This window comes from Meles meles, chromosome 9, assembly GCF_922984935.1.
Source record: "Meles meles chromosome 9, mMelMel3.1 paternal haplotype, whole genome shotgun sequence".
In the NCBI taxonomy this organism is placed as follows: Eukaryota; Metazoa; Chordata; class Mammalia; order Carnivora; family Mustelidae; genus Meles; species Meles meles.
Genome location: NC_060074.1, coordinates 19335915 through 19363460, shown reverse-complemented (window position 1 = coordinate 19363460; position 27546 = coordinate 19335915). Strand labels below are relative to the sequence as shown.

Here is a 27546-nt window from a genome sequence, read left to right as displayed (position 1 = left end):
TGATAAACCTTCAGCCAGACTCATTAAGAATAAAGGAGAGAGGGCGCAAATAAGTAAAATCAGAAATGAGAGAAATTATAATCAACACTAGAAGAAATTTTTTTTGGATGTTCCCTCAGCAAGGACAACAAAAGCAAAAATAAGCAATTAGGACAATATCAAAAAGCTTTTGCCCAACAAAGGAAACTATCAATAAAATGAAAAGGTAACCTACTAGATGGGAGAAGATACTTACAAATAACATAGTCAATAAGGGATTAATGTTCAAAATATATAAAAAAACTCATTGCTAATAAAAAAATAAACTTGATTAATAAACTGGACAAAGGACCTAAATTAAACATTTTTTTTTTCTAAAAGATAGATACCAAACAGACAAATGAAAAGATGACAAAGACAAAGACAAATGAAAAGACTAATCATCAGGGGAATGCAAACCAAAGCCATGTAAGATGGGTCGCTTTTCAGAATGGCTAGTATCAATACAAGAAATTAAGTGTTAGTGAAGACGGAGGAAAAAAGGGATCTCTTATGCATTGTTGGGGGGACATACTTGGTGCAACCACCATGGAAAACAATATAAGGGTTCCTCCAAAAATTAAAAATAGAATAAAAACTGTATGATCCAGGAATTCCACTTTGGGGATTTATCTGAAGAAAGTGAAAATACTAACACAAAAAGATACAAGTACCCCTGTGTTCATTGCAGCATTATTTACAGTAGTCAAGATATGGAAACCTACGTGTCTATCGGTGGATGACTGGATAAAGAAACTGATATATAAATATACACAATGGAACATTACTCAGCCATAACCTGATTTCAAAAATGAAATCTTGCCATTTGTCGCCACATGAGTGGATGTGGAGGGTGGCGGGCAAAGTGGAATAAATCAGAGAAAGACAAGTACCATAGAATTTCACTTGTATGTAGAATCTAAAAAACAAAACATGAACAAACAAAAAATGAAAACAGACCCGAATAATAAATTGGTGGTTGCTAGAGAGGAGGTGGGTAAAGGACGGGTGAAATAGGTGAAGGAGATTAAGAGGTACAGACTGCCATTTACAAAGAAGTCACAGAGATATAAAGTGCAGTACAGGGAGTATCAATACGGTAATACCTATGCATGGTGACCAGACTTGCAGGGTTTACTTTGTGACGTATGTAGGGTTGAGTCACTTTGTCCTACAACTGAAACTGATACTATATGCTAACTATGATTAAAAGGTTTATTTGAAATAATACATTTTCTTATTTTTTTTTTTTTAAAAAGGAGGGTCCTTTCTTAGTCCTACATCCTTTTTTAGCCATGGCCCAATTCCTCTCCTTTGTTAAGGTTAACTTCTTTAAAGAGTAGTCCATGGGGGCGCCTGGGTGGCTCAGTGGGTTAAAGCCTCTGCCTTGGGCTCAGGTCATGATCCCAGGGTCCTAGGATCAAGCCCCGCATCGGGCTCTCTGCTCAGCAGGGAACCTGCTTCCTCCTCTCTCTGCCTGCTTCTCTGCCTCTCTAGTAAATAAATAAAATCTTAAAAAAAAAAGAGTAGTCCATGGTCATCCACCCCTCTGCAGTCTGGCTTTCCTCCCCTGGTCATCCACCCCTCTGCAGTCTGGCTTTCCTCCCCTGAAATCACCCTATCCAGGGTCACTAATGATGCCCTTTTTCCAAATCCAGCAGAAACATCTCAGACTTTGGACAGCCATACTCATATTATTTGACCTCTCCGCTGCCTTGGATGCCATGGACCCTCTTTTTCCTTCTTGAAATTCTCCCCTTCCTTGGCTTCACTGATGTTGGCTCTTCTGCTTTTTCTCCCACCTATCAGCTGCTCCTTCCCTGTCTTCCTGCATCACTCCCTAAATAATACTGTTCTGCCAGGGTCCCGTTTTTTTCTCTTTTTCTAATGTGTGTTGTCCCAGGCTAGGACTCATTCTCGTGGCTTCACCTAACACCTGTAGGCTAAGGGCACGTAGATCTCCCCCCTGGACTCACAGACGACTCTGCCTGGACACTCTACAGACAGCTCCCGTCCTCTGCCCCAGGTGAACTCCCTGTTCCCCAAAAACAATTCCTCTTCCTTATTCTCTATGCCAATAAATGGAACTGCCATTGTCCTACTGACCTAGCTGGAAACTGAAAGATCCCAAGCTCCTTCCTGACCTTCACTTCCTCTTAGTCATCATCAGCTGTGGATTCTGCTGCAGAAATCGATCTCCTGGTAGGCCCACTCTCTACAACCCCAGAAGAACCATTTAAGTTCTCTTCAGCCCCCATCCTTTCTCACCTAATTGACCAAAAAAGTGATCCATCCCTCTGCTTCTTCCCCCATCTCCTTCTGCTTTCATTGTTCTTTCTAAGTCACAGATCGAACCATGTTTTTCTCCTACACTTCTGCAGCGCCCCCTCTCTTTTCTGATAGATGATTAGCAAGGCATTCAAGACCTGTCATGCCTGGCTATATGTTTGTATACATATTTGTACACGTGCACAGCTCTCTTCATCTGCCATATAGCCGGTCCCCTAGACGCACGGTACTCTCCCTAGCCTCTGCGCTCTCGTGCATGCTGCTCCCTCTGCCTAGAACACCCTTCCTTCCACTTCTTCAGATTACCTCTGGCAGTTCTTGGTGGCTTTTCCTGACCACGTGCTCTGCAGACTTCCCTCACCTCTGCCTGTGTGTGTCTGCAAATCTCTGCACTCCGCACTGTCTGCTTGCCTGCGTATCCCACTTGTCTGCTTATTCTTTGATGTTAAACAACCATGTCTTCTCCAAAGCGCCAGTGTCCAGCACAATGCCTGTCACATGTTATGGACCCAGTGACTATTTATTGCAATGAAATATCTGCAGGTTTTAGGTTCTTACCACAGTGATGAGCCACAGAGGTTGGAAGGTTGGATTTCATTTGCATTAAATTCATTGCATTAAATCCATTAATTTGCATTAAATTCATACATCGATCACAAGTTGGGTTTTCTGACAAAATGCAAATAATTATTCTTTATTGAATACATTACTAATAAAAGGAATGCTGACACGACTGTCTTAAGGGATGTTGGGCTTCGCCTCCCAGACAAACGGCACCCTTAGCAGTCCCTGGAGTAGCTGTGAATTCTCTGCATCCCCTGCAGAGTCCTGTCCTGCCTCATCAGCTCGGCCTGAAGCAATTTAATGCTCCCTGAGCACACATTGGGCCTGCAGATTCTCCACAACCCCTTTTAAGACTCACAGTGTAAGGGGAACCGCCCCTGGGAGTTCCTGCTGTTCCCCTCATTCCCTAAAGAGTTTGGTGGGAGGAGCCAACTTGTGCACTCCACCGCAGCAGGGAAAAGCCCTTGACGTCACCCAGATGAGTAGTTGCAGGTGCTCTCCTGGGCTCGGCTTTTATGTTATTTACCCTGTGCTTCCGCTATGGATGGTCTACCTAAAGGAGATGGTAGGAGAGTGTCTTACAAACTCTGCCTTGAGGATGGCATGCAGTAGGAAAGGAGCTAACCAAGGGCAGGAATTAAACCTGAAGTCACGTGTCCCTACCTCCAAAACCCTCACTTCCTCTAAGCAGTGTGTCGCTACCTCTAAAGAGCTGAGAAGGATATTTTCTTTTTTTATTTACAGTGAAAAGCATTTTCACTGTAAATAAAAAAATTTACAAGAGATACATTTTAATACCTCTCAGTCTTCCCTCTCAGGAAACTTACTGTCGTATTTGACTTCAATGCTTTTGTGCTACACTTTCCATCCTCAGGGAAAAGAAAAGCTGATTGTCATTATCCAGTCTTAAAAGCCTGTGTACTTGAGGGCCATCACCATATCTCCTGGTTGCATCTTCTCCAGACATACTAAGCTCAGTTCCTTTATCTTTTCTACACATATTGCATTTTCTAGTTCTTTGTGTCTGTTATGACTAACCTCCTGTAAATTATAGAGGTAGACACGGACAAGTGGTAGAGAGGAGACCAGAGATAAGGTGCTTCCTGGGGGAGAGGAAACATGTGAAATGTATTTGTGAGCAGAAACATTAAATAAATACATAGATAACATTAGCAGACTGTGCTCAAAGTTGGTGAGTCATTGTGAGAAGAGGAGTTAATTAACGAACAGTGTTTGGAAGCAGGAAGGACCCAGCCTAGTAAGGAGAATCTGGAAATTGTCTTTGCTGCTCGTCAACAGTGTTCATTGACGCATTCATCTTCGGCACTTCGCACGGCACCTGGCCTGTTTCACGCCGTCAGTAAATGTTAACTGGATACCGGACTGGCTGTAGTACTCTAGTAGAGCATACCAGTATGATTTGGTCTGTAAGTTTATAATTATTTTTTATCTCCTGTGTACTCTGTGATAGAGGTTTTAGAGCAGAAAGAACTAGGGGGCAGAGACCTGCGAGAACACTACCCCGCGTTTCTTCCTCCTGCAGCCCATTTCAGTTGCTTTCCTTCTCAGTGTCCAGCTGACCTCCATCTGCACAAACCAGCAGAAGAGGCAGAAGCTAATCCTGGAATGGTTTTCCAGCCTACTTACTTGATTCACTCTGTCTCCATTTCTTTCTTTTTTCTTTTTTAAGATTTTATTTATTTGACAGAGATCACAAATAGGCAGAGAGGCAGGCAGAGAGAGAGAGGGGGAAGCAGGCTCCCCACTGAGCAGAGAGCCCGATGTGGGGTCAAACCCAGGACGCTGAGATCATGACCTGAGCCGGAGGCAGAGGCTTAACCCACTGAGCCACCGAGGAGCCCCATTTGTCTCCATTTCTTAGCGCTTTTCTGCCACATGGCTTTTGTTGTACTTTATTTAAGGGATTTCATTATTAAGCAGTTGTAGTTGGAAGATTATTCCTCCCACTGAACTATTCTCAAATGCCCCATGTCCCCATATTAGATAATCGTACATCGCTATCCTCGGTGCCCTACTCTAAGACTCCCCTAGGTTTCCTGTTCTGCACAAACTCAATTTCTTGCAAATGCTTAAATTTTACATATATATATATATATATCTCCAGATTGGATCCTTGAATAGAAAAAAAAAGGGGGCACCTGGGTGGCTCAGTGGTTTAAGTCTCTGCCTTCAGCTCATGTCATGATCTCAGGGTCCTGGGCTCTCTGCTCAGCGGGGAGCCTGCTTTTCCCTCTTTTTCTCTGCCTGCTGCTCTGCCTACTTGTGATCTCTCTCTGTCAAATTAATAAATAAAATCTTTAAAAAATAAAAAAAAGGAGAGGGGACACTAGTAAAACAATTGGTGAATCTGAATAAAGTCCATAATCTACATAACGCTTCATTTCTGAGTTTTTGGTCAGCGCACCGTGGGCTGTGTGAGATGTTAACATTAGGGGTAACCAAGGGAAGGCTATGAGGGTACAAACATTTCACAAATAGAGGAAATGTTAGAAACCCAAGTACATGTGAACATCCTGATTATTTTCAAAACAAGAATTTTTCAAGCAGGAGAAAAATTGCAGAACACCAAAGTGTTTACTTGAGAGAATTCCAGGCAACACAAGGTATACAAATAACAACAAAGAACCTCTGTCCCTGCTCAGCCCCCTTCCTGCTCCCTCCTAGGTCCGTCCCATCCATTCCCACAGCTTTAACTCTCACCTTCGTGCTGATGTCAGAAGTGCCCCCTGAGTGTTCCACATCTCTCCATCCCTATTTCCAAGGGCCATACTTCCTGCCCCTCCTACAAGCACTTCATAGTCAGCACACATGAAACTCAATTCTTTATCCCCTCCCTTGACAGCCTGCCCCATGTAGGCCACTGACATCCCCATCCCGTCACCCGAGCTAGATATGTCAGTTGCCTTTGATTCCTTTCTCTTCTCTCGCCAACTTTTTTTTTTTTTAAGATTTTATTTATTTGTCAGAGTGAGAGAGAGACAGAACATAAGCAGGGGAACAACAAAGCAGAGGGAGAAGCAGGCTGCCCGCTGAGCAAGGCCCCCGACGCAGTACTCGATCCCAGAACCCTGGGATCATGACCTGAGCCGAAAGCAGACGCTTAACCAACTGAGCCCCCCAGTCATCCCCTCTTTCACTAATTCTAAACATATGTCAGTTCTTCCAAAAGGTCTCTTGTGTTATCTATTCCCTCCCCTCCTTTCACCATCCTCCCGTGGTTACCCTAGAACAGACTCTCAGATACATGTCAGGACTGTCCCTGCCTACAGTCTGTCCACCTTCTCCTTGCCGTCAGAAAGTGGGCCTGACAAAGTGTATCAGTGTGACTTTCCTGCTTAAAAAGCACCAGTGGCTCTATATTGCTCCTGGCCGAAATAGATTTAAACATCTACCCGGGAGAGACGTGCATTGTATGGCTAAGTTAAATGGCCAGCTTGCCTCCTTCCTTCCTCTACCCCCACCTTCAAGAAACTGGAAGGAATACAGGCCTTTGGAGGCAGGAAGTCCTGGCCTTGAATCCCAGCTTTGTGACTTTGGGCAAATTAGTCTTTGCCTCTGAGCATCAGTTTTTTCTTATGTAAAATGGATGCAAAATTTTTCTTATATAAAATGGATGTAAAATTGCATGTAAAATTCTTAACATGCAAGACAATTGTGAGAATCAAATGAAATGATGTGTGTCAAGTGCCCAGCCCACAGTGGGCTCCCCTTACTGGTGCTTAATAGTAAAGGATGCCATGAGGAATAGATCTCTTGATCATCTCTGTCTTACATGTGTGCTGTTGAAAAAGGAAGTGGTCTACCTTCTACAACAGGGAGCCTCTCTGTGGTAGGGAAGCTTATTCTCACTTGGAGGAGTAGACACTTGCCCTACAACCTGCCTCGCTGGGCTTGGAATGTGCACCCTCTTCCTGCCACGTGCGGCCCTGAAGCAGCAGAGCTGAAGGGAGCCCAGCCTGGTACTGTACTGTATTTCCCAGAATATAAGGGCCTTGCCACTCAGTCTGTTCTCATTTCTGTGGATGAAACAGGGCTTTTCAGCAGAATTCTCCAGAGTCTGTCACACTTCCCAGGAGAACTCCAAACTAGCATATGCCTACCCCCGGTGTCCATGAGGGAAGGACTTTATCTAATAGGTTCAATGCCCTTTCTTCCGTGGCTTAGTACAGGGGCTGGCACATAGGTGTGCTTAATCAGTATTGGATGGATAGAAAGATGAATGGAGGAATGAATGATTTAGTCGCTAGGGTTTGTCCAGTAATGCATACTGAACTGAAACACTGAATTGCCCAATGAGCTAGATATTAGGTCAGTGGTTCTCAATCTTGGCTGCACTAATCACCAGCAGAGTTTTGTTTTGTTTAACAACTAATTTCTGGGTTCTACCCATGCTTATACCATTATCTTCTAAAACCTGATTTTATTTTTTTATTTTTTAGAAGATTTTATTTATTTATTTGAGAGTGCACAAGAAAGCGAGCACACTAGCAGGGGCAGAGAGAGAAAGGGACAAGGAGACTCCCCACTGAACAGGGAGCCTGATGTGGGGCTTGATCCCAGGACCCTGGGATCATGACCTGAGCTGAAGGCAGACGCTTAACCAACTGAGCCACCCAGGCACCCCCAAGTGATTTTAATAGACAGCCAAGGTTTGGGATCCAACATGCTAAACTGTTCTAAAAGTATGTATCCTGTGCATAACTTATCATTCTCAGTTATCAGTTTATATACCTTTTCCTCAGTTGACTTAGTGCTCCTTGAACTTAGTACTGGGACTGTCTTATTCCTAATTATCTACCTAGTGCCTGGCACAATGCTTGGTATATAGTGGACAGTCATAAATGTTAGTTGAATAAATTGGTTGCTTCTTCCCTTTAGGGTACAGGAAGATTGCATAGTACCACATAAGACAGAAAAAATGCTAGCAAGCATCATAAGTTTTGTTTGGGGAATGTATGTGTGTTGGTGGGGGACAGTTCTGACCATCCACACTTTGGTACTTATCTGCTTGCCCATAATTCATTGTTGTTTCCTATTCAGTGTTATTTATCCAGATGCTGTGAACTAACAGCAGCTAAAGATATTAGACTTTGTCAGAGACTCCCAGTGTAAATATTTCATCCCATTATTCCCATCTGTACCTATCCTAAAATTCATCACTATATATGTAAGAGGATAGTTCATTAATGTGATGATTAGCACCATTGTCCCCATTAATGAAAGCCATAGAAGCCTTTAGACAAAGATACACAGGTTGCCACACCAATCAGTTTTCTCAACTCCAAGATCTATTAATTTAGGCATAGAACTGGAAAGATATTTGAAGACATTGAATTCATTCATCTTTATAAAACAGTGAAGAAGCTGAATCTACTAGCTCCTTATATCAAATACAAAATAAATTCAAATTGAAGATGACACAAATAAATAGAAAGATGTACCTTGGACTGGAAAAATATTCTTAAAATGTCCATACTGTCCAAATCTACTAGCTCCAATCAACAAATTCAGCAGAATCCTTATGAAAATACTTGCCTGAGATGACACAGCTTGTGAGGAACCCAGCTGGTGCAAGAAACCTGATGCCCTGGTCCTCATCCCTGGGCCACTACATGGGACTCATAGTACCTTGTATTATATTAGAATCAAAGGTCAGGATAAATTTCTAGACACACCCAGTATTCCAAGACTGAATCAAGAAGAAATAGAAAATCTGAACAGACCAATTATTAATAATGAAATTGAATCTGTAATCAAAAAACTCCCAACAAATAAAAGTCCAGTACTAGATGGCATTATAGGTGAATTCTACCAAACATTAAAGAAGAGTTAAGACCCATCCTTCTCAAGCTATTCCAAAAAAAAAAAAAAAAAAAAAAAATGAAGAAAAGGAACACTTTCAAATACACTCTCTGAGGCCAGCATTGGCCTAATACCAAAATCAAAGATATTCCAAAATTTAAAAAAAAGAGAGAGAGAGAGAAAATTACAGACCAGTATTGCTGATGAACATGCACATAAATATCCTCAACAAAATATTAGTAAACCAAATTCAATAATACATTGAAAGGATCATACAGAGTGATCAAGTGGGATTTATTCCAGGAATGCAAGGATGGTTCAATATCCACAAACTCAATCAACTTGATATACCACATCAACAGAAGGAAGGGTAAAAATTATATAATATCTCAATAGATGCAGAAAAAGCATGACAAAATTAAACATATACTTCTGATGAAAACACAGCAAAGTGGGTACAGAAGAAACATACCTCAACATAATAAAGGCCATATATGACAAACCCACAACTAACATACTCAGTGGTGGAAAGCTAAAATCTTTTTCTCTAAGATCAGGCACAAGACAAAGACGCCCACTCTCTCCACTTTATTCAACATGGTTTTGGAAGTCCTAGCTTCAAGAAACATTTAAGAAAAAGAAATAAAAGGTATCCAAGTTGGAAAGAGTAAGTAAAACTGTGACTCTTTGCAAATAACATGATCCTATATATGGAAAACCCTAATGACTTCACTAAAAAACTATTTGAATAAGTGAATCAATAAAGTTGCAGGATACAAAATTAATATACAGAAATCACTTGGATTTTTATTCACTAATAAAACTATCATAAATAGAAATTAGGAAAACAGTTGCATTTACAATTACATCAAGGAGAATAAAATACCTAGGAATAAATTTAATTGAGGAAATGAAAGACCTATTCACTGAAAACTGTAAAACACTGATGAAAGAAATTGAAGATGACACAAATAAATGGAAAGATGTACCATGGACTGGAACAATTAATATTGTTACAGTATCTGTACTATCCAAATCTACTAGCTCCAATCTACAGATTCAGCAGAATCCCTATGAAAATATTAATAGCATTTTTCACAAACTGAAACAACTAATCCTAAAATTTGTATGGAAGCACAAAAGACCCTGAAGAGCGAAAGCAATCTTGGAAGGAAGAACAAACCTGAAGGTATCATGCCCTGATCTCCCACTATACTATAAAGCTATTGTAATCAGAATACTATGGCAATGGCACAAGAACAGACATTAATTAATTGAACAAAATAGAAAAGTCCAGAAATAAACCCATGCTTATATGTTCAATTAATGTTCAACAAAGAAGGCACGAACATACAATGAGGAAGACAATTTCTGCAATAAATGGTGTTGGGAAAACTGGACAACTACATGCTAAAGAATGAAACCAGACCATTTTCTTATATCAAATACAAAACCAATTCAAAATCGGGTAAAGATGTAAATGTAAGACCTGAAACCGCGGAACTCCTTGAAGAAAACATAGGCAGTAGGTTCTTAGACATTGGTCTTAGCAGTATTTCTTTGATCTGTCTCCTCAGGCAAGGGCAACAAAAGCAAAAACAAAACAAAACAAAACCAAATGGAACTATTTCAGAGTAAAAAGCTTTCACACAGTGAAGAAAACCCTTAACAAAATGGAAAGATAACTTACTGAATGAGAAAAGATATTTGCAAATGACATAACTGATAAGGGATTAATATCCAAAATATATAAAGAACTCACAATTCAATATCGTAAAAACAAACCAATTAAAAAAATAGGCAAAGGATCCGAAGACATTTCTCCATTGAGGGCCAACAGACACATGAAAAGATGCTGACATCACTAATCATCAGGGGAATGTAAATCAAAACCACAATGAGATATCACTCACACCTGTCAGAATGGTTAGTATCAAAAAGACAAGTAACAAGTGTTGGTGAGGATGTGGGGAAAAGGGAATGTAATTTGCTGCCATCACCATGGAAAACAGTATGTAGATTCCTCAAAAAATTAAAATTAAAATTAAAAACATGATCCAGCAACTCCTCTTCTGGGTACTTATCTACCAAAAAAAACTAATTTGAAAAGAATATGCATCCTTATATTCATTACAGCATTATTTACAATAACCAAGCAAGATAGGAAGCAACCTAAATATCTATCAGTAGATGATGGATAAAGAAGAGGTAGCATATACATACAATGGAATATTACCCAGCCATAAAAAAAAAAAAAAATGAAACTTTGCCATTTGCAACAACATGGATGGATCTAGAGGGTATAATACTAAGTGAAATAGGACAGAGAAGACAAATATCATATGACTTTACTTACATGTGGAATCTAAGAAAGCAAAATAAAGCACTCATAGATACAGAGACTAATATGGTGGTTGACAGAGGGGAGTGGCATGGGGTAAGGGATAATAGAGGGGAAGGAGATTAAAAGATACAAACTTATAAAATAAGCAGTGATACAGTGCACAGAATAGAGAATATAGCTAATATACAACTTTGATGATAATCTTGGTCATAACTTCATGTATATAACTATTCAATCACTTTGTTGAATCCTTGGAACTAATAGAATATTGTCTGTCAACTGCATTCAGTTAAAACAACAAAACAGAACATTGCTCCTTTTTGTCCTGAAATAAACTCACTTAGGAATTTTAAAAAAAAATGTCAAAGATCAAACTTTTACTTCCATCTTAGTATCTGTGTAAAGAAGAAAAGGGGTGTTGTTAACAGGTTTCTCAGAGAGTGCTGGGAAGAAAAGTATTGGTGGAAAGGGATCTTGAAATAGACAAAACTTGTTTTGCAGCGGCACTGCAGTTCATTTATGTTTCTGTCCTTGTTTTCAGAATTTTCCCCAGAGAATACCTCCTTCAACAGATCCACCTGTATTCCCTCGCTGATCTGCAGCAGGTGAGTGCTCAGAAGGGCCATTTCATTTCTGCTTTCTCACTGGGAAAGTGTCTTAGTTGATTATGGTCTAGGCACTGAATTCTGCCATCATTGGGGTAATTTCTTCATAAGCCCGGATAATCAATTTCTATTCAGAATGGGGGGAAAACCTTATTATTAAGATACTATAGGACAGTAAGAGATGTTGGCAAGGATATGTGGCGAAACTGGAGCTGTCATTCATTACTGGTGGGAATGTAAAGTGGTATAGCCACTGTGGAAAACAGTTTGGTGTTCCCTCAAAAAGCTAAACAGAGTTACCATATGAACCAGTAATTAGTTCCTCTCCTAAAGTATACCCAAGAGAACTGTAAACTTGTGTCCACATAAAACTTGTATACAGATGTTCAGAGCAGCTATACTCATAAGAGCCAAAGAGTAGAAGTAACCCAGTGTTCATCAGTGGATGAACAGATAAACAAAATTTTGTATATCCAGACAATGGAATATTATTTGGCCATAAAAAGGAGCAAAGTACCGATAGATGCTACAACATTAGTGAACCTTGAAAACATCAAGCCAAAAGAAGCCAGACAGAAAATATATATTTTATGATTCTGTTAAATGAAATGTCCAAAATAGGCAAACCCATAGAGACAGAAAATAGCTGAGTGGGTTGCCGGCATGGGGGGAGACCAAGGGAATGAGGAGTGACTACGAATGACCCAGAGTTTCCTTTGGGCCTGATGAAAATGTCCTGGAATTATATGGTGGTGATGGCTGCACACTGACTGTGACTAGACCAAACCCACTGAACTGTATACTTAAGAGTGGATTTTATGTATGAGAATTATATCTCAAGAAAATTGTACAGGGAGAAAAAGATCTAAAAGGCAGTGGATTTTATGTATGAGAATTATATCTCAAGAAAGTTGTACAGGGAGAAAAAGATCTAAAAGGCAGTGGATTTTATGTATGAGAATTATATCTCAAGAAAGTTGTACAGGGAGAAAAAGATCTAAAAGGCAGTGGATTTTATGTATGAGAATTATATCTCAAGAAAGTTTTACAGGGAGAAAAAGATCTAAAAGGCAGTGAATTTTATGGTATGAGAATTATATCTCAAGAAAGTTGTACAGGGAGAAAAAGATCTAAAAGGCAGTGAATTTTATGGTATGAGAATTATATCTCAAGAAAGTTGTACAGGGAGAAAAAGATCTAAAAGGCAGTGAATTTTATGGTATGAGAATTATATCTCAAGAAAGTTGTACAGGGAGAAAAAGATCTAAAAGGCAGTGAATTTTATGGTATGAGAATTATATCTCAAGAAAGTTGTACAGGGAGAAAAAGATCTAAAAGGCAGTGGATTTTATGTATGAGAATTATATCTCAAGAAAGTTGTACAGGGAGAAAAAGATCTAAAAGGCAGTGACTCTAGGAAGCTCTTTGACTTGTGCTTAAGTCAAACAGTTGGAGGACTTTAAAGTTTAATAAAACATAAGGGAGCATATAAGAGTCAAAATCATCTTTTAAAACTTGTATTAGTGCTTGTCTTTTTAATGACTGACCCCAGGTTAGCAACCAAGAAGAAAACCAACATCTTGTCTGTTCAGCCCAAAGTTCTGAGAATGTTAAACTTTGGTTAATCATTTAAATCAACAATCACTCCCTCAGAAGCTTTTAGACACTAAATGAAAGCAGTACTTTCCATGTATCTATTCTTTCAAGAGTCAATTAACAAAGCGATTGTGGCAACTTCCAGAGAATCTCGTATTGCTCCGATTCTGTTGTTTGTTGTTTTCCTCACCGGTGATTTTGCCCAGGGAAATGAGGTCAACTTAAAAACCGTTCAGATCCTTCAGTCATTTTTCAAGACTTAAAACTACTTTAAGTGTTGTTTTTTAACTTAAGATTTGTGTTTTCTTTGTACACCCTGAGGGAGGAAAGTTATTTTAAATGGTACAAGTGGTTTTAGGGCATTTAGTTGGAAAGGTCTGAGAGAGCGGTAGTGTTTTAATTTTCTCATGTGCATCAAGCTTAACGTGTTTGTACACATCAGCTCCTCCCACTTCTTCAGTCCCGCACACCCTTTACTACATCATCCAGCAGCAATGATCTGCTGGCTGGGGTGGGGAAAGGTTTATTTTTTAATCACTGTTGCCCAGTGGCATGCAAGGAGAAGACTCAATTAGAATATCCATTAACTCACCTCTTTCTAGGACTCTACCGGACTGTATCTGAGGCCCCACCTAGAAACTTGTTTAAAGGCACGGACATATTCTTTTCAGGTGGTTTCAAACAGAATGGGTGGGGTCCAAAGTGAATAACTCTTTGAGGAAGCCTTTCAAAAGTGAGTTTTGATGCCAGATGAAGAGAAAGAATCAGAGAAATTCCATATTCATTTTAGGGTGTCAAAGTAGTGTATCCATTTGGTGCGATAAATCCTGCTTTTTAAAGCTTTCCTCCTATGCCTTGCGGACTTTCCCCCGCTTGTAATAATCAGACCACATATGCCACGCAGCTTCCTTAAGTCAGTGACAGCAGTATTCTGGGTGGGCCAGCCCATTAGCCCCTGGAGCCCCATAAGCAGCTTAATCAGTTTTCAGCCTCAGTAGTAATGATAGAGGCAATCAGCAGCTCATCAAACTCCCTGGCGGGGGTGGGGGGTGGGGGGGGTGGGACCGGCTAGAGCTCACTCTAACCTGGTTCTTTGTGCCTGGTTTTAAGATCCCCCAAACTTACCATATTTAGAGGAAGTTTAATTCAATTACTTTTTCTGCCTGAGGTGGCTTAAATTGAATTTAGCTTTTGATCTGTCTGCATCTAGGCTATCAGTACGGAGGGGCCCCTCCACCCCATTTTCCCTTGGTTTCTGAGTAAATGTCAGGCATGTTTTCTGAATCTGAACTGTTCTTGTGAATATGTAAGAGAAGGGAGCACGAGAGGAAAGAAATATACGATTGCTCTGTGACAGAGTGTCCGAGGCAGCAGGCAATCCAGCCTGACTTAAGGAGCCACCTGCCAGCCCCATGTTGTCCTGCACCATTTTGGCCAATGTCTGACTACTGGGTTGTCCGCTTTCATGTCAGCTTCGGGACATAACTTCGAGTAAGTTACTTACCCCCATTTCATTACCCTCCACACTCCTAAAATAAAGGTCTCTATAAAAACATATCCTATAAAATAACTATAAAAAATAAATTTATAAATATTGTTTATAAATTTTGCAAGGGAATAGAAGATAAGCTAACACAAGTAGCTGAAGAGTTACAGATCTTGGATAATGATAATATAAATATCCTTCCTAAAGGCAATAGAATGCTTTCTACAGATTCCTTTTAAGTAAATTGGATTTTTTTCCCAGTAGCTTTCATTTAAAAAACAAAATGTAGACATCTTCCTCTCCAAAAATCAAAAAAGAATTGAATACACATGGTAAAGGGAGATTTAGAATATATCTTAAAGTAATGTGGTACACAAAACACTAATAATACCTAAGATAAAGATGCTAAAAAATTCTGATACCAAAAAAATTACTCCCTTCTTATATCTCTGCTTTCATTTTTGTAAGTGACAATCACAAAGTTTAGGAGATAGGCCCAATTCAACAGTTTGGCTGAAGATTTCAAGCTACCTTCACGCTTCTGATGTTAAATTCAAGACCATTTTCTCCCCACTTCTCATTATTTGAATTTACTGGCCCCTTTGCAGGTGTTCTCCTTTGCTTTTGTCCACTTGGATGCAAGGAAACAAATAGTAGATGATGCTTAGCAAAAGGAACTCCCTCCTGTTGTTCTGGGAGCTGCAGTTGCCTGCCATTAGCCTGGGAGTGCCAGCGATTGGCAAAATTTGTAGCTGATACTGGTGCCGAGTCCCTAATTGTCTTTTTATTTCACCGGGCATTAAGTCACTCGCTGGGTTTTACTAGCTCCTCATAAAGGTAGTAGTTGAACAACACAGTCATTGCCTATCATCAGTTGGCAGCATTATAACATGTAACACCTAAGACAGAACCAAGTACTCCTTCTGCCTCACAGCGGGTCCAAAGAAGGCAAAAGGTGGCAGCAGAGGCTCTCCAAGTCCGAGGAGCTCCGAGGGGCACAGACTTGAGCCTGTCATTTCTTCAGCTTAGAATTTCAGGTGAATTTCTGTTCAGCACAGTAGATACTGTTAGAAAAACTTACCAATCCATGCTCTTTGAATGTAAATCTAATGTCATATACTGATTTTTTACAAAACAAAATCATAAGCAGAAACTTTCTGGAGGAGGAGGTGTGAATGCAATGTTCTGTTTTGTAACTGACAGAGCAGTTCTTTCTAAAGGATATGGCAGACAAGGACTAAGCATCTGTGAATGGACAGTATTGAGGCATGTTTTAAATGGGGAAACTGAGGCACTTTCTCCAAAGCTTTCTCCTGCTTTGATACTTCAAGAGGGGGAAGTACAATAGAATTTGTGTCTTGTTATTTTCTGTCTATCCAGCATTAATCACAAATCCACGAGAAGACTTTAAGATAGGAATACAATAAAAAAGATAAGCCCCAATGGGACAGTAGAACAATGCCGTGACTCTCACTACACTAGCCTTCTGTATTGGCGCTCTCCTTTCCCTGGGAAGTATGTGACAAACCATCTCCTTACTTCCACTGCTGATAAGAAAATTCCACCTTGTACCAGTAGAATACATTAGTATATGTAAGTTAATGTTCAGACGATCATAGTTGCTCTTAAGGAGCAAATCAGAACTCTGGTTTAACAGTTCATTCCTCAGACTATGTAAGTGATAGGAGAATTCTTCTCAAATTCCTTCTACTTACTGAAAGGAAAGTTCAGATTTAACTTCTTAGTTTTGGCTACCTGTGCTCTTGTGACAAAACCTAAAATGTATTTTGATGACTAAATCTTCTGGTGTTACTCACCTTTGGGGCATATGTAAGCTAAGCATTGAATGATTCCATTCGTATGTGATTCATGAGAAAGGATACTGGATGATCCCATGGGTGAGGCAGCTGCTCGGAGTAGCCCCTCCTAGCCACCCCTCCACCGCCTACTACCTACCTCCCGACATACACACCGTCTTGTGGGACAGTAACCTCCTCCGGGCCCTAAATTTCCAAATTAGACCTTACCTTCCAGCTAAGGCATTTAGATTCGAGTTAATATAAAATACTACCTGAGAAGAATAAATTATTTTGGCACAAATTCTTTTGTCTTATTAATAAGTCAGAAGCACAGGATGGTATTCATGGGGAGATAGATTTCAACAGACGTGATGATGAAAGAAGATGGAACAGTCCAGGGGCGCCTGGGTGGCTCAGTGGGTTAAAACCTCTGCCTTTGGCTCAGGTCATGATCCCGAGGTCCTGGGATCAAGCCCCGCATCGGGCTCTCTGCTCAGGAGGGAGCCTGTTTCCTCCTCTCTCTCTCTCTCTCTGCCCACTTGTGATCTCTCTCTGTCAGATAAATAAATAAAATCTTTAAAAAAAAAAAAAAGAAGATGGAACAGTCTGGAATTTGGAGTACTTACAAGATGTGAAGTGGGAAGGATGCCAGTAGAGAAGGCCCCATAGCACTCAAGAGCCATGGAGAGAGAGAGGAGTAAATCAAATGCGTACCACCTTTCTAAAGTTGCCTAGAATGGTCTGAACTGCTTGTTCTATACTAAAGCAGTAAACACGTAGCAACTGGGCATGTAAATATTCAGTGTGTGGATGAATACATACACCATACACTGTCCCAAAGTTATTAGCACACTCTCTCCCCAAGAAAAACAAACTAATTTAATGTTAGCCCCTAAACAAAACATTAGAAGAGCTTCTCTGTAAAACAACAATGCACAGAATTCTAAAACTAAAGATCTACACTTATTATATATTGGGAAAATGTCATGTTGTTCATTGTTGCAAACTTCCCCAACACTCAACAGTACTGAACAGCTAGCCAACTTTTCAGTTAATTTTTTCACTGGTCCCTCACACGCATAGGACTTAGAAATTGTCATCTCTGTGACCTACACATTTATCAAAATGGGCACTGGAAAAAAAAAACAACACCACAAATGGTGGTCCTCCCATGAAGATTATCTAGCTAGTGAATACAATCGCCAAAAGCAATGCTTAGGAGATTTTAAGGCCACTTTTTAAAAACAGACTTTGCTGAATTCTTCTTTGAGGAAGTATGTGAGCAATTTTGCACAGCCCTGCCCCACCAAGCAAACAATCAGAGAAAGTTATTCTCTGTGGGCGCTATTCACAGAGTCAGCACACAAAGGCCGGGCCTAAGTGGGCACCCAGCACAGCTGCCCTTTCACCGAAGAAGCAACAGGTGATGACCTTTATTCACACGAGGCTGACATCTTAGAATCCACAGTCCACAGGAACACAGCGCCTCCGTGCCCACAACCGAGTCACCAGTCTCCAAGCCTCAGCAACCCGAGGAACTTGTATTCATAGCCTCTCAGCACCCCTGATCCCTGCGCCATTGTCCACCCAGGCGTCAGCGGGCAGGGTGACTAATTAGGAGCATTTGGACTTAACAAGCAGAAAAACAAAGTGTGACAGCTTGCCTGTGTTGTTCCATGGCCCGGGCCAGTGTCCGGCGCAGCCGTCACTGCCTTCAGAAACTTCTGAGGTAATCTGGGGCAAGGTAGGAATGAGGTCTCCATTAAAACCTCACTAAATCTCTTTTAGCTGCTTTAGCCAGAGCGGTGCTTATCAGTGAGTTAGAAAAGAGGCCCATAAGTTACTGGGTGGGGGGGGCACAAATCATGCCTTTTAAATAAGCAGATTTTTCAAAAGTGAGTGTGTGTTCCAGGGGTAAAGGGAGGAATTGAACGTTCTTGGAAGAACTGGCAGGCCGGCACCAGAGCATATGGAAAGTCGTGGTCTCTCCGGAGAGGTGTATCTTGAGCAGCTGCGGAATAGTCGAGGCCTTGTGCTCAGTCTTCCGGGGGGTTCAGGTCCCGGGGAAAGGGGAAGTCGCAACTGCTGCTAAGTGCCTGGGCTGGAACCTGGCTCTTCTGACTCCTCGGCAGGAGGCCTTCAGTCTTTTGGAGTCTTGACTGCTGGTTTTTTTGTTTTGGTGATGGGGCCAGTTAGCCGAGCAGGTGAAAGCAGGTGCTTAACAAGGTGATGGTACAGATTGCTCTTTATGCCAGCTGGTTAGTCTTCGTTTGCTCCGAGAACACTATGTCTGCAGACCCAGGCACCACACCCGGCTACGTTCACACACCTGGTGCACAGACACAGTAGAGCATGGGGGGAGGCGGGCAGGGCGAGGGCTATGGCAGAAACTGGGGGTAGCCAAAGGCAATGTTTTGCTCTTCTTGGGAACCCAGGCCAGAAAGAGGACCATGTGTTGTAAGTACTGGATGGAGACTCTCATGCTGTAGTTGAGAAAGAGCTTAGTTGAGATGGGATTTCAGAAGTCACAGGGGAGTCCCTTAAGCATAGACACCATGATAATAGATGAGGTAGCAGCCGCAGAACTGGTTGGTGCTGGGTCTGTGCTGAAATCACTTTCCTGGAATCCGGTTTCCTGGCCCTGCTTCTACTCTGGCTTCCAGTCATCTGAGTTTTTTGTTGTTGTTGATTTAGGGATTGTATTATTGTTGTTGTTTCCCATTTATAAAAATGCAGCTGGAATACTGACTAGGCAAGGGCCTACTTTCAAAGACATTTTAAAGATAATAGAGTGAGGTTAGTGTCCATTTTACCGTCGGTGGAATTAGACCCTCCCCGCCCAGCCCTGCAGCCTGCCAGTTCACACACAAATGTTGTTAGTCCCTAGGAGCAGGCAAGAATGGCATCAAAGCTAAGCTGCCATGTGGCCAGAGAAGTAGCTGCCACACCGGTGGTTGCTCAATGGGGCGTAAATCTGTGCTTATGTGTCCCTATATAACAGATTACCGGAAACAAAAGTAAACCCCTTTCTCCCGTGGTTTCTGTGGGTCAGGAATTTGGGAGCAGTTTAACTGGGCATTTTGGGCTTGGGCTCTGTTAGGAGGTTGTAGTCCAGATGCTGTTTGGGGCTACAGTCATTGGAAGAAGCCGTAAGTGGGGCTAGAGGATCTGCTTCCAAGGTGGGTGACTTCCACAGTGGCCAAAAGTTGGTGCTGGTTGTTGGTGGGAGGCCTCTGCGTCTCCTCACCTGGGCATCGCCACAGGCTGCCTTGTGAGCGGTCTGAGCCGGTGAAAGCCAGGCTGGTTTGCCTCGCAGGTCAGGGAGCCATACTTCTGCCACATTCTCTCCATTTGAAATAAGTCATAGTTTGCAAAGACGGCTGCACAGCATCTCCCATCCCACATGCCCTCCTTGCACTGGGACTCTGACATTCCTCCCATCGAGAGGTGGGGTCTGTGTTCCCTTTCCCTGAATTTGGCTGGGCTTGTAACCACGGAAGCGATGCCAGGATGCTATGCGGCTTCCAAGGCTGGGTCATAAAAGGTGATACAGCTTCAGTCTGGCTGTTCACACTTGGAAACAGCCACCATGCTTTAAGGAAGCCCAAACCAGCCCATACACAGAGACCAGAGGAGAGGCTGACAGTCATCATCAACCACTAGGCATGAAGTGAAGATACTTTCAAAGGATTCCCACCTCTAGCTGAAAGTCTTCTCAGCAGAGGCAACAGAAACAGAGCAGAGCAAAGCCATCTCTTCTACATCCTGCCTGAACTTCTGACCCACAGAATCTGAGAAGAAAATGATTGTTTTACACCGCTAGGTTTGGGGTACACTGTTGTGCAACAGTGGTTACTGGAGCACGAGTAACTCAGCTGTTAGAAGTTTTCCTAGAGGCTATGAGCTAAGTTGAAATGTGAGGGCCTATAGGCCGAAATGGAGGGAAGAGAATGGGAAGAGAACTTCTAGGCCTTGGTAGTTTCAAACCCAGCAACGACCTAATCTACAGTGTTTCTGTCATGGAAGAAAGCAGGAAGAAGCTTTCATGACTGATTTTGACATTTTTGAAGAACATTCTGTCTGCATGCTTCAGGATTATTTTGATAAATTGTCTCAACAAACATTTGTGGAATGAGTATGATGGAATCACTTTCTTCAGAAATGAATGTGAGGGAAAAAATCTGTGAAGGAGTCTCTAGGCTAGAGCTACACAGAGTGTGGAGTTTATAATTTTTCGATCCCACCTGTGCTCCTGAAACATGAGCCAAATTCTCAGTCACCAAAGGCTTGGCTGGGTGTCTCCTCCCTATTCATTCATTCAGATGTTAATGAAGTACACACTGGGTGCCCAGAGCTATGCTGGCCCTGAAGTTGAGGGAGCTCATTTTCTCAGAAAAAGACCAGTGATTTTTCCTGGTTATGGTCAAACTCTTTGTACTTTGTCTTTGTGCCAAGAACTTCTGGTAGAGGCTGCCCATGACTGTGCTCAACCTACAGACATCCAGCAGGATTTTAGCCCTGATGCCCCTCTGATGCCAACCACTCTGCCACACTTGTAGTTGGTCTTTGAGGGCCCAGAGGGATCATGAGAAGGCTGTCGAGCCAGGTGTTGAAGGCTAAGGAGATTTCTAGCATTTCCACAAAGCCTGTTCACTTGATGTTGCTGCAGAGCTGGAGCAGAATGGCAGACTCACAAGACAGCATGAGCGCACGTGTCTTTGGCTGCCTGTGACCGTGGCCTGCACTTTGGTCTCATTTGGAACTTGTTGCTTTTCAAGTGATATTGCCCCCATCTTTCTGAGGAAAAATTCGAAGGCTAACTGGGGCAGCCTCTGTTATTGTTTGTTTTTAAATTTCTGGCTAAATCCTAGTGAACCATCAACACATTTGCTCCGGGAATTTTAAACAAGATTAAAATCATTTTTGACAGCAGGGGAGATCTTTATAGCCCAACAAATCAAGGAAAGGTACAGGGAGCAGTACGAGTCACTCAGAAAGCTGCTGAAGCATTAATAAGCCCGGACTTCTGTTAGCTGTTGAACAGGTTTCTTGTCACTCAGAAATTCACTTCTTTCCCGAGAGCCATTCATTCATCTGTCCATACAAGAAGCAAGTGATAAATGGTATATTATGTACTAGGCACTTACCGTGCCAGGGCTGGGGCCAGGATTAAAGCGCCTGCCCTCTGAGAACATTCTCTCCCGGTTCTGTACTGGTATGCCAAGCACATTGCAGGGGCAGCCCAACCATGCCATTCTGCATTTAAAGGAGACCCATATGGCTTTCGAACAGGGTTCCTGCAGGGGCCAGGCAAGTGGCATCCTTGCCCGAGGCAGGCCCAACTGGAGGCTTCAGGTTGTGATGAGAAACTAGAGAGCATCCCCCTGGGAAGGGGACAGCTGTTTTTCAGTAGCCCCAGAGTTGTCATCTCTCTCATTTTCCAAGAGAAGCCGGAAATCCGTATTTTTATGTGAAATTTCTCAATATTTAAACACTCTGCAGGCCAAACAAAACACAGCCACTGGTTTTGACCTCTGCTTTATAATAGAGAATGCCTGCTTTTGTTCCGTCAAAACTAATGAATGCTCAATTACGAGAAGGAATTTGGAGGTTGGTGTTAGATTGTGCTTCTCAAAAGGCTCCAGACCCCATCCTAAACCCTTGAGATGCTAACTGACAGACTTGCACAGGCTGACAGCTGGGCTCTGAAAGTAGACACACACAAGGAAACAGGCGAGCTATTCCAGGTCACTTTGCAAGGTCAGGGCAGCAATGCAAACATTAGGAAGGCCGAAGACAAAGGTCAGGGGGCAGCAAGGAGGCCCTCCATTTCCTCGGCTGTTGGTTCATAAATCATATTCAAAAGGGATCACCAGATTCCCTCTCTCTGGCACTGCTTTGTGAGGTGGAAAATTAAATAGAAATCAGAATTAAGATGGCTGTCAGGAGCCTTTAGGAGACCAGCAGGCCAGTGTGAGGCCACCGTAGGATGAAGTTTCTACTTGGAGCAAAGGTCTCCAGAAGGGGGATGATACCCGATGTTGGGCACTGCAGAGGGGCTGGATGGTACAGGGTGATTTACTTGGAGCCCGGCTGCCCACATTCGAATGCCAGCTTTCTCCAGACTCCCTAGTTGACCTTGGACAAGTCTCTTCTCTTCATAATTCAAGAAGCACTTCATCTCCAAAGTCGGCGATAATAATAGTACCTTCCCCCCAAAAGTTGCTGTGAGGCTTAGAGGAGTGAAGACATGTAAAGCCCTTAGAACACTGACGCACAGAGCTTAGGAGCGACCAGCTTCACTAGCGGCACAAGTCCCGGGGTTAGCGTTGGCTAGGAGATGGTGACCTTTCATAAATGGCTCGCTGTGGCTTTCTCGGGCAGTACCAAGTCACCACATCTGTGGAACCAGAAGGCAGCCACCACACGGAAGTCCTGTTTGCTCTACCTGTTTAGCCTCTCCGATCCTGAATGGGCACTCAGCCACGGGTCCTGCTGTAGCGGCAGCTATCCGGTCACTGCATGGACCAGCACCTTGATAGGGAAAGCAGAGGAACCCGGGGTGGGCTTCCTCCTGCCTCCAGGGTGGTCCTAGACAGGACCTCCCCAGTGGCCCCACAGGGAACTACTCTTCCAGAGCCTCCCACCCCCACTCCTTTCCTGGCCAGGCAGTGAGACCTCCCTAGAGGGCTGGACTAGATAGAACAAATCAGAATCACATGCTGGTCTAGCCTCACCAACTTTCTTTGGTCTTGGTAAGAGGTCTTTAGCACATGATCCAGAAGCTGAATTTTGGCTTCCCCAGAGGTAGGCACCTTCAGCACCTGTCTCTTGGAAGACTGCATGCCATTTTGGTGGGCTATACACAGATTATCTTTTCAATTTTAAAGAAATGCATTCTTTAAGTTTTGTAGAATCACAGAATGTACATTTTTTGAGCTTAAAAAATACTGAGTCCACACTGTTTCTGTAGCTATAGAAGGGTGGGGCTTACCAGACTGAGCTGTTGGCAGAAACAAAGAGAACGCATGTTTCTTTCCCACCTGCAATTATAGTTTTACTAGCTTGTAAAGCACACGGAGAATTTGCAGTACATTCTTCCTTTGCAGTCGGAGAGAGGCCCTGCTGTGAATGTAATTGGCTTTCTAGCTTCCTTTAACGTGCAGGTGGAGGGAGCGGGCTGAAGGACCTTTACTCTTAGAATTAACTGATGTTGAATTGTGTTTAAATTCCATGCATCTCCCTGGATGCATGTGTTCCATTAAATCTTAGGAGTGGAAACACAGCTTAACTCCAAAAATATCCCCATCCCTGTCCCTTCTTATGGCTTTACAAAAACGAGTTGGTTTTTTTTTTTTTTTAATGAGTTTTTAACCCCTGAAGGGATTATTCTCAACCCTGTTATAACCCATGTATTAAGATATAGGGCATCTTTAAATAACAATTTCACACAGGACATCGAACTTGGACCACTTTTTTCCTCCGGCTTTGGCTTTGCACAGATCTGTTCGCAAGAGGATCTCGTGCTCTTTACTACTTTATTTCTGGAGCCCTGACTTTCCTTATTTGTGAAGTGAAAGGTTGAATTAAACAATTTTGACAGCCCCTCCCAGCTCTGGGACCCTAGTTGCGTGATCCTTGAGAAGTGATTAAATTGTAGGAGCCACTCTACATTTACCTATCTACTTTCTGGGACTTCCTTGCCAGTTTTCATAACTGGGCTCTGGGCGTCGCAAGAAACCTGGAATGAAAGCTAGATACCCGCTCCTTCAGTTCCAAGGGATAAATGTCAAGATTTCCATTTGCAAAAGATCCTTAAATAGCAGTCTTAAGCATTTTTCACAAATAGGATCTGAAGGACAGCCTACAAAACAAGTGAAATATACTCATTGTATATAGCCCTTAAAGACAAATTAACTTCCTAATACCTTAACGTCTCGTGGCACAGTAGTGCCCAGCACACGAAAGTTGGCCAGTAAAAATGTGCAGAAGGTAATATGCCATCTAGTGACTTCGCTCCTAAAATGCGCGCATCAGTCAGGTTGTCTGGTGAACTGGATATCAGCGTGTGTGTCAGGGCTACAAGTGGAGTCAGGTAATGGATAGTGAAAGAATTGGGCGTCATAAGGGAAGGCTTATGAGAAAGAAAAAGGGAATCTGGGGAAGGATGCTGTTGAATGGATTCTCAGCTGGAGCAGAGGTCAGGGTGCAGAGAGAAGGTCTAGGCAATCCCAGGGAGTAAAACGATTGATTTGGGTTTCATCTTTTTCTCCTTTCTCTGCCGGTTGCCAGCTGGGGTCAGGGACTGATCATTGGACAGACAGAAGGAGAGAGAAAGGGCCAGGACTCTCAGTCTGCTTGCTTCACCCCAGAGTTGTTACGGCCCAGCCTCACTGAGGACAAGGGGCCTCTCATTTCATGCACTTGGTGAAGGAGGGAGGACAGGGAAAAGCTACGACCCAGGGTGACCGTAGTTCATCCTTTACCAAGTCACGTATCTCCGGTGCTTAGTCTTTATAAAATGAGAACGTTGTACTAATTAATCGTAGCTATTTTTTATTACATGTTCAAAAAATGTGACTTTTATTACAGAGCACTTACTTTAGGCCAGACCGTGTTCTAAATCTACATGGACTATCTCATTTAATCCCAGTTGCCCTCTGAGATAGGTACTATTATTACCCATCCTGTACACATGAGGGGAACTTGCCTAAAGTCATCTAGCTAAAGTGGCAGAGCTAAAATTCCCACCCAAGCTGCCCTACTCTGGCACATTTCCTCTTTTGTTTCAGTTTTGTATGAAATATTTCAGACTTATCAAAGAATAACAAGTATGACCAGCTGCTTGATTACCTCTGCAGTTGAAGGACCCCTTCTCCAATGGGCACACACTCTGAACCACCCCATTGTACTATTTCCCCCCAGCACTAACATTATTTCCAGAGGCATCCTGGTACCAGACCCACCTGACAGCAAGGCCAAGCCCTACCACTGCTGAAGCTCCACCAGGTCTTACCACTGGTAGGAGGGAATAGAAGGCAAAGAGGGGAACAAAACTATGTAAATGCACCCATTACTAGCCTCAGAGTAGTGCCCAGGAGAGTCCGTGTAGATGCTGCAGTCATAGTGGTCAGGCCCAGCTTCCTACCCAGAATCCCCCAAGTAGTCCATAGGCCCTAAAATTTCTACAGGTCAGTTTTAACTGCTGCCAGGGTGGTCAAAATATTTTTGTTCTTTCCAGCCCAGTGACCAGTCATCAAAAACAGCAAAATTCCAGAACAAAGAACTGGATAACACACAGAATATATTATAGTCCCAAAGAGAAAGCATACTAATTATATATGGACTTATGACACTATGAATTTGCTTTTTGTTTTGTTTTGTTTTTTAAAAGTTTGGACTTAGCATATTCTAGATCCATAGCTATGGCTGACCTGTATCAGTGGTGTTTATATATTTATAGCTAGTCTGCTTCCAAAAAGGACTTTTGTGGTAGAGCTTCTATCTTTCCCCCTTCGTGTGTGTGTGTGTGTGTGTGTGTGTGTGTGTGTGTGTGTTCATAACTGCCTAATTCCCATTCCTTGGCATTGGTTTAAATCATTGGCATATGTCCTTATCAGTGATTCTTTGCTGCTCAAGCTCCTGTGTGCCTGGAATTCTGCTAGCATCCCTCCCACGGAATGTGGTTAGAAAACCTAACTCTTCTAGAATTGCCCTCAGCCTAAAGGTTCCTTTCAGCTACTGGAAGAAGAGAAAACAAAAATCTGATGCAGCTGACATTTTAGGTGTGTCTGTAATTTACCAAATTGTGACCACTCAGCTCTTAGTCAGTGGTCACAAAAGGAATTAGAAGCCCTCCTGCTACCCCACAACCCAAAGAAGGAAGGGTGTTCCTTGGCTTTGGCACAGAAGGCTGCTGGCACAGCGTCAAACAGCAGCACAATGGTACATTTTGGCCACAAAAGGCTTTGGGGTAGCGGAAAGGGCCAAGATAGTTGTGGCATAAGTTGGCCAAGATATTAAGCAGATCTGAGTTTAATTTGACATAAAGATAACAACTCTTTTTGTTTTCCAACTGGCTGCTGCTTTCTGTGTCTCCATGGGACCAAAGATTTTAGCCAGAAGCTAGTTCATAAGGGCATTCAAGTCCTTTCAAAGTGAGACATGTAATGGTCTTTACACAAGCTTTCACGTTTGGCTGGACAAGATGGAGTGAGGATAAAAAGGCACTTGGGGATCTGGGAGAAGCTGAAAATGGATCTTGAGGCTTGAATTCCTTCTAGGAGTTTGCTTAAGCCACACTGCCTGAGCTTAGAATAGAGGCAGGCAGTCTGTCTCCTTGGGATAAGGAAAGATTTGGAACTCAGCTACTGTGAGGTCTTGGCCCCTACTGTGTATTCTGGTTTGTTTTGTTAGCACGAGCAAGTTATTCTCGTTTCTGCCTCTGGGGTTTTCTTCAGCACACTTATAAGCTGTGAGTCTCCACCCCACTGATGGGGTGGACAGAAGGGGATAATGAAAGGGGAGGAGAGACAAGTTGCTTCAGCTGCTTAAGATGAGGAAGGCAAAGAAACTTCAGACCTTGGAGCTAGCTTCTGAATCCATCAAGGGCGGGGAGGGGGGACACCACAAGGACTAAAGTCATCTCTTCCCAAGGTATTAATGGGACCAGATATGCTGTTGAGGAAAACCAACTAATTGCCTCAGTTGCGATTTTATTACCGATGAAATGGTTACCAGTGGAGGAGAAGCTGAAATCAGTGAAGTATAACCAATCAAAAGGAATTTGAGATAGACCTAAAAATGATGTTATATTTACCACAATAAAAAGAATACTAGCCTCTTTCAAAAACAATGATTATGAGCACCACAGGAAAGCACCAGCACTTCTTGACTTGGACTGCGTTTCATGACCTTCTAAGTATTTGTTAAGTGCTAGGAACTATGCGCTGTGATATGGTGGATTCAAAATATGTGTAAGACAAGACACACATTCCAGGTGGGCAGTATGCTGAAGGGGTC

The 27546-nt window shown here is 42.5% G+C and overlaps 1 protein-coding gene across 8 annotated transcripts in view; it reads left to right on the top strand.

Annotated features, from left to right (window-relative positions):
- Positions 1 to 27546, top strand: part of PLEKHM3 (pleckstrin homology domain containing M3) — a 183016-nt gene that overhangs the window by 91206 nt on the left and 64264 nt on the right. For all 8 annotated transcript variants that reach the window (XR_006820277.1, XM_046018922.1, XM_046018924.1 and 5 more), the window contains exon 6: positions 11580 to 11643. Coding sequence is in view for 7 of the 8 variants with exons in the window: in XM_046018922.1 (XP_045874878.1) it covers positions 11580 to 11643 (64 nt within the window). In the remaining variant the exon portion in view is untranslated. The remainder of the gene's footprint in view (positions 1 to 11579; positions 11644 to 27546) is intronic.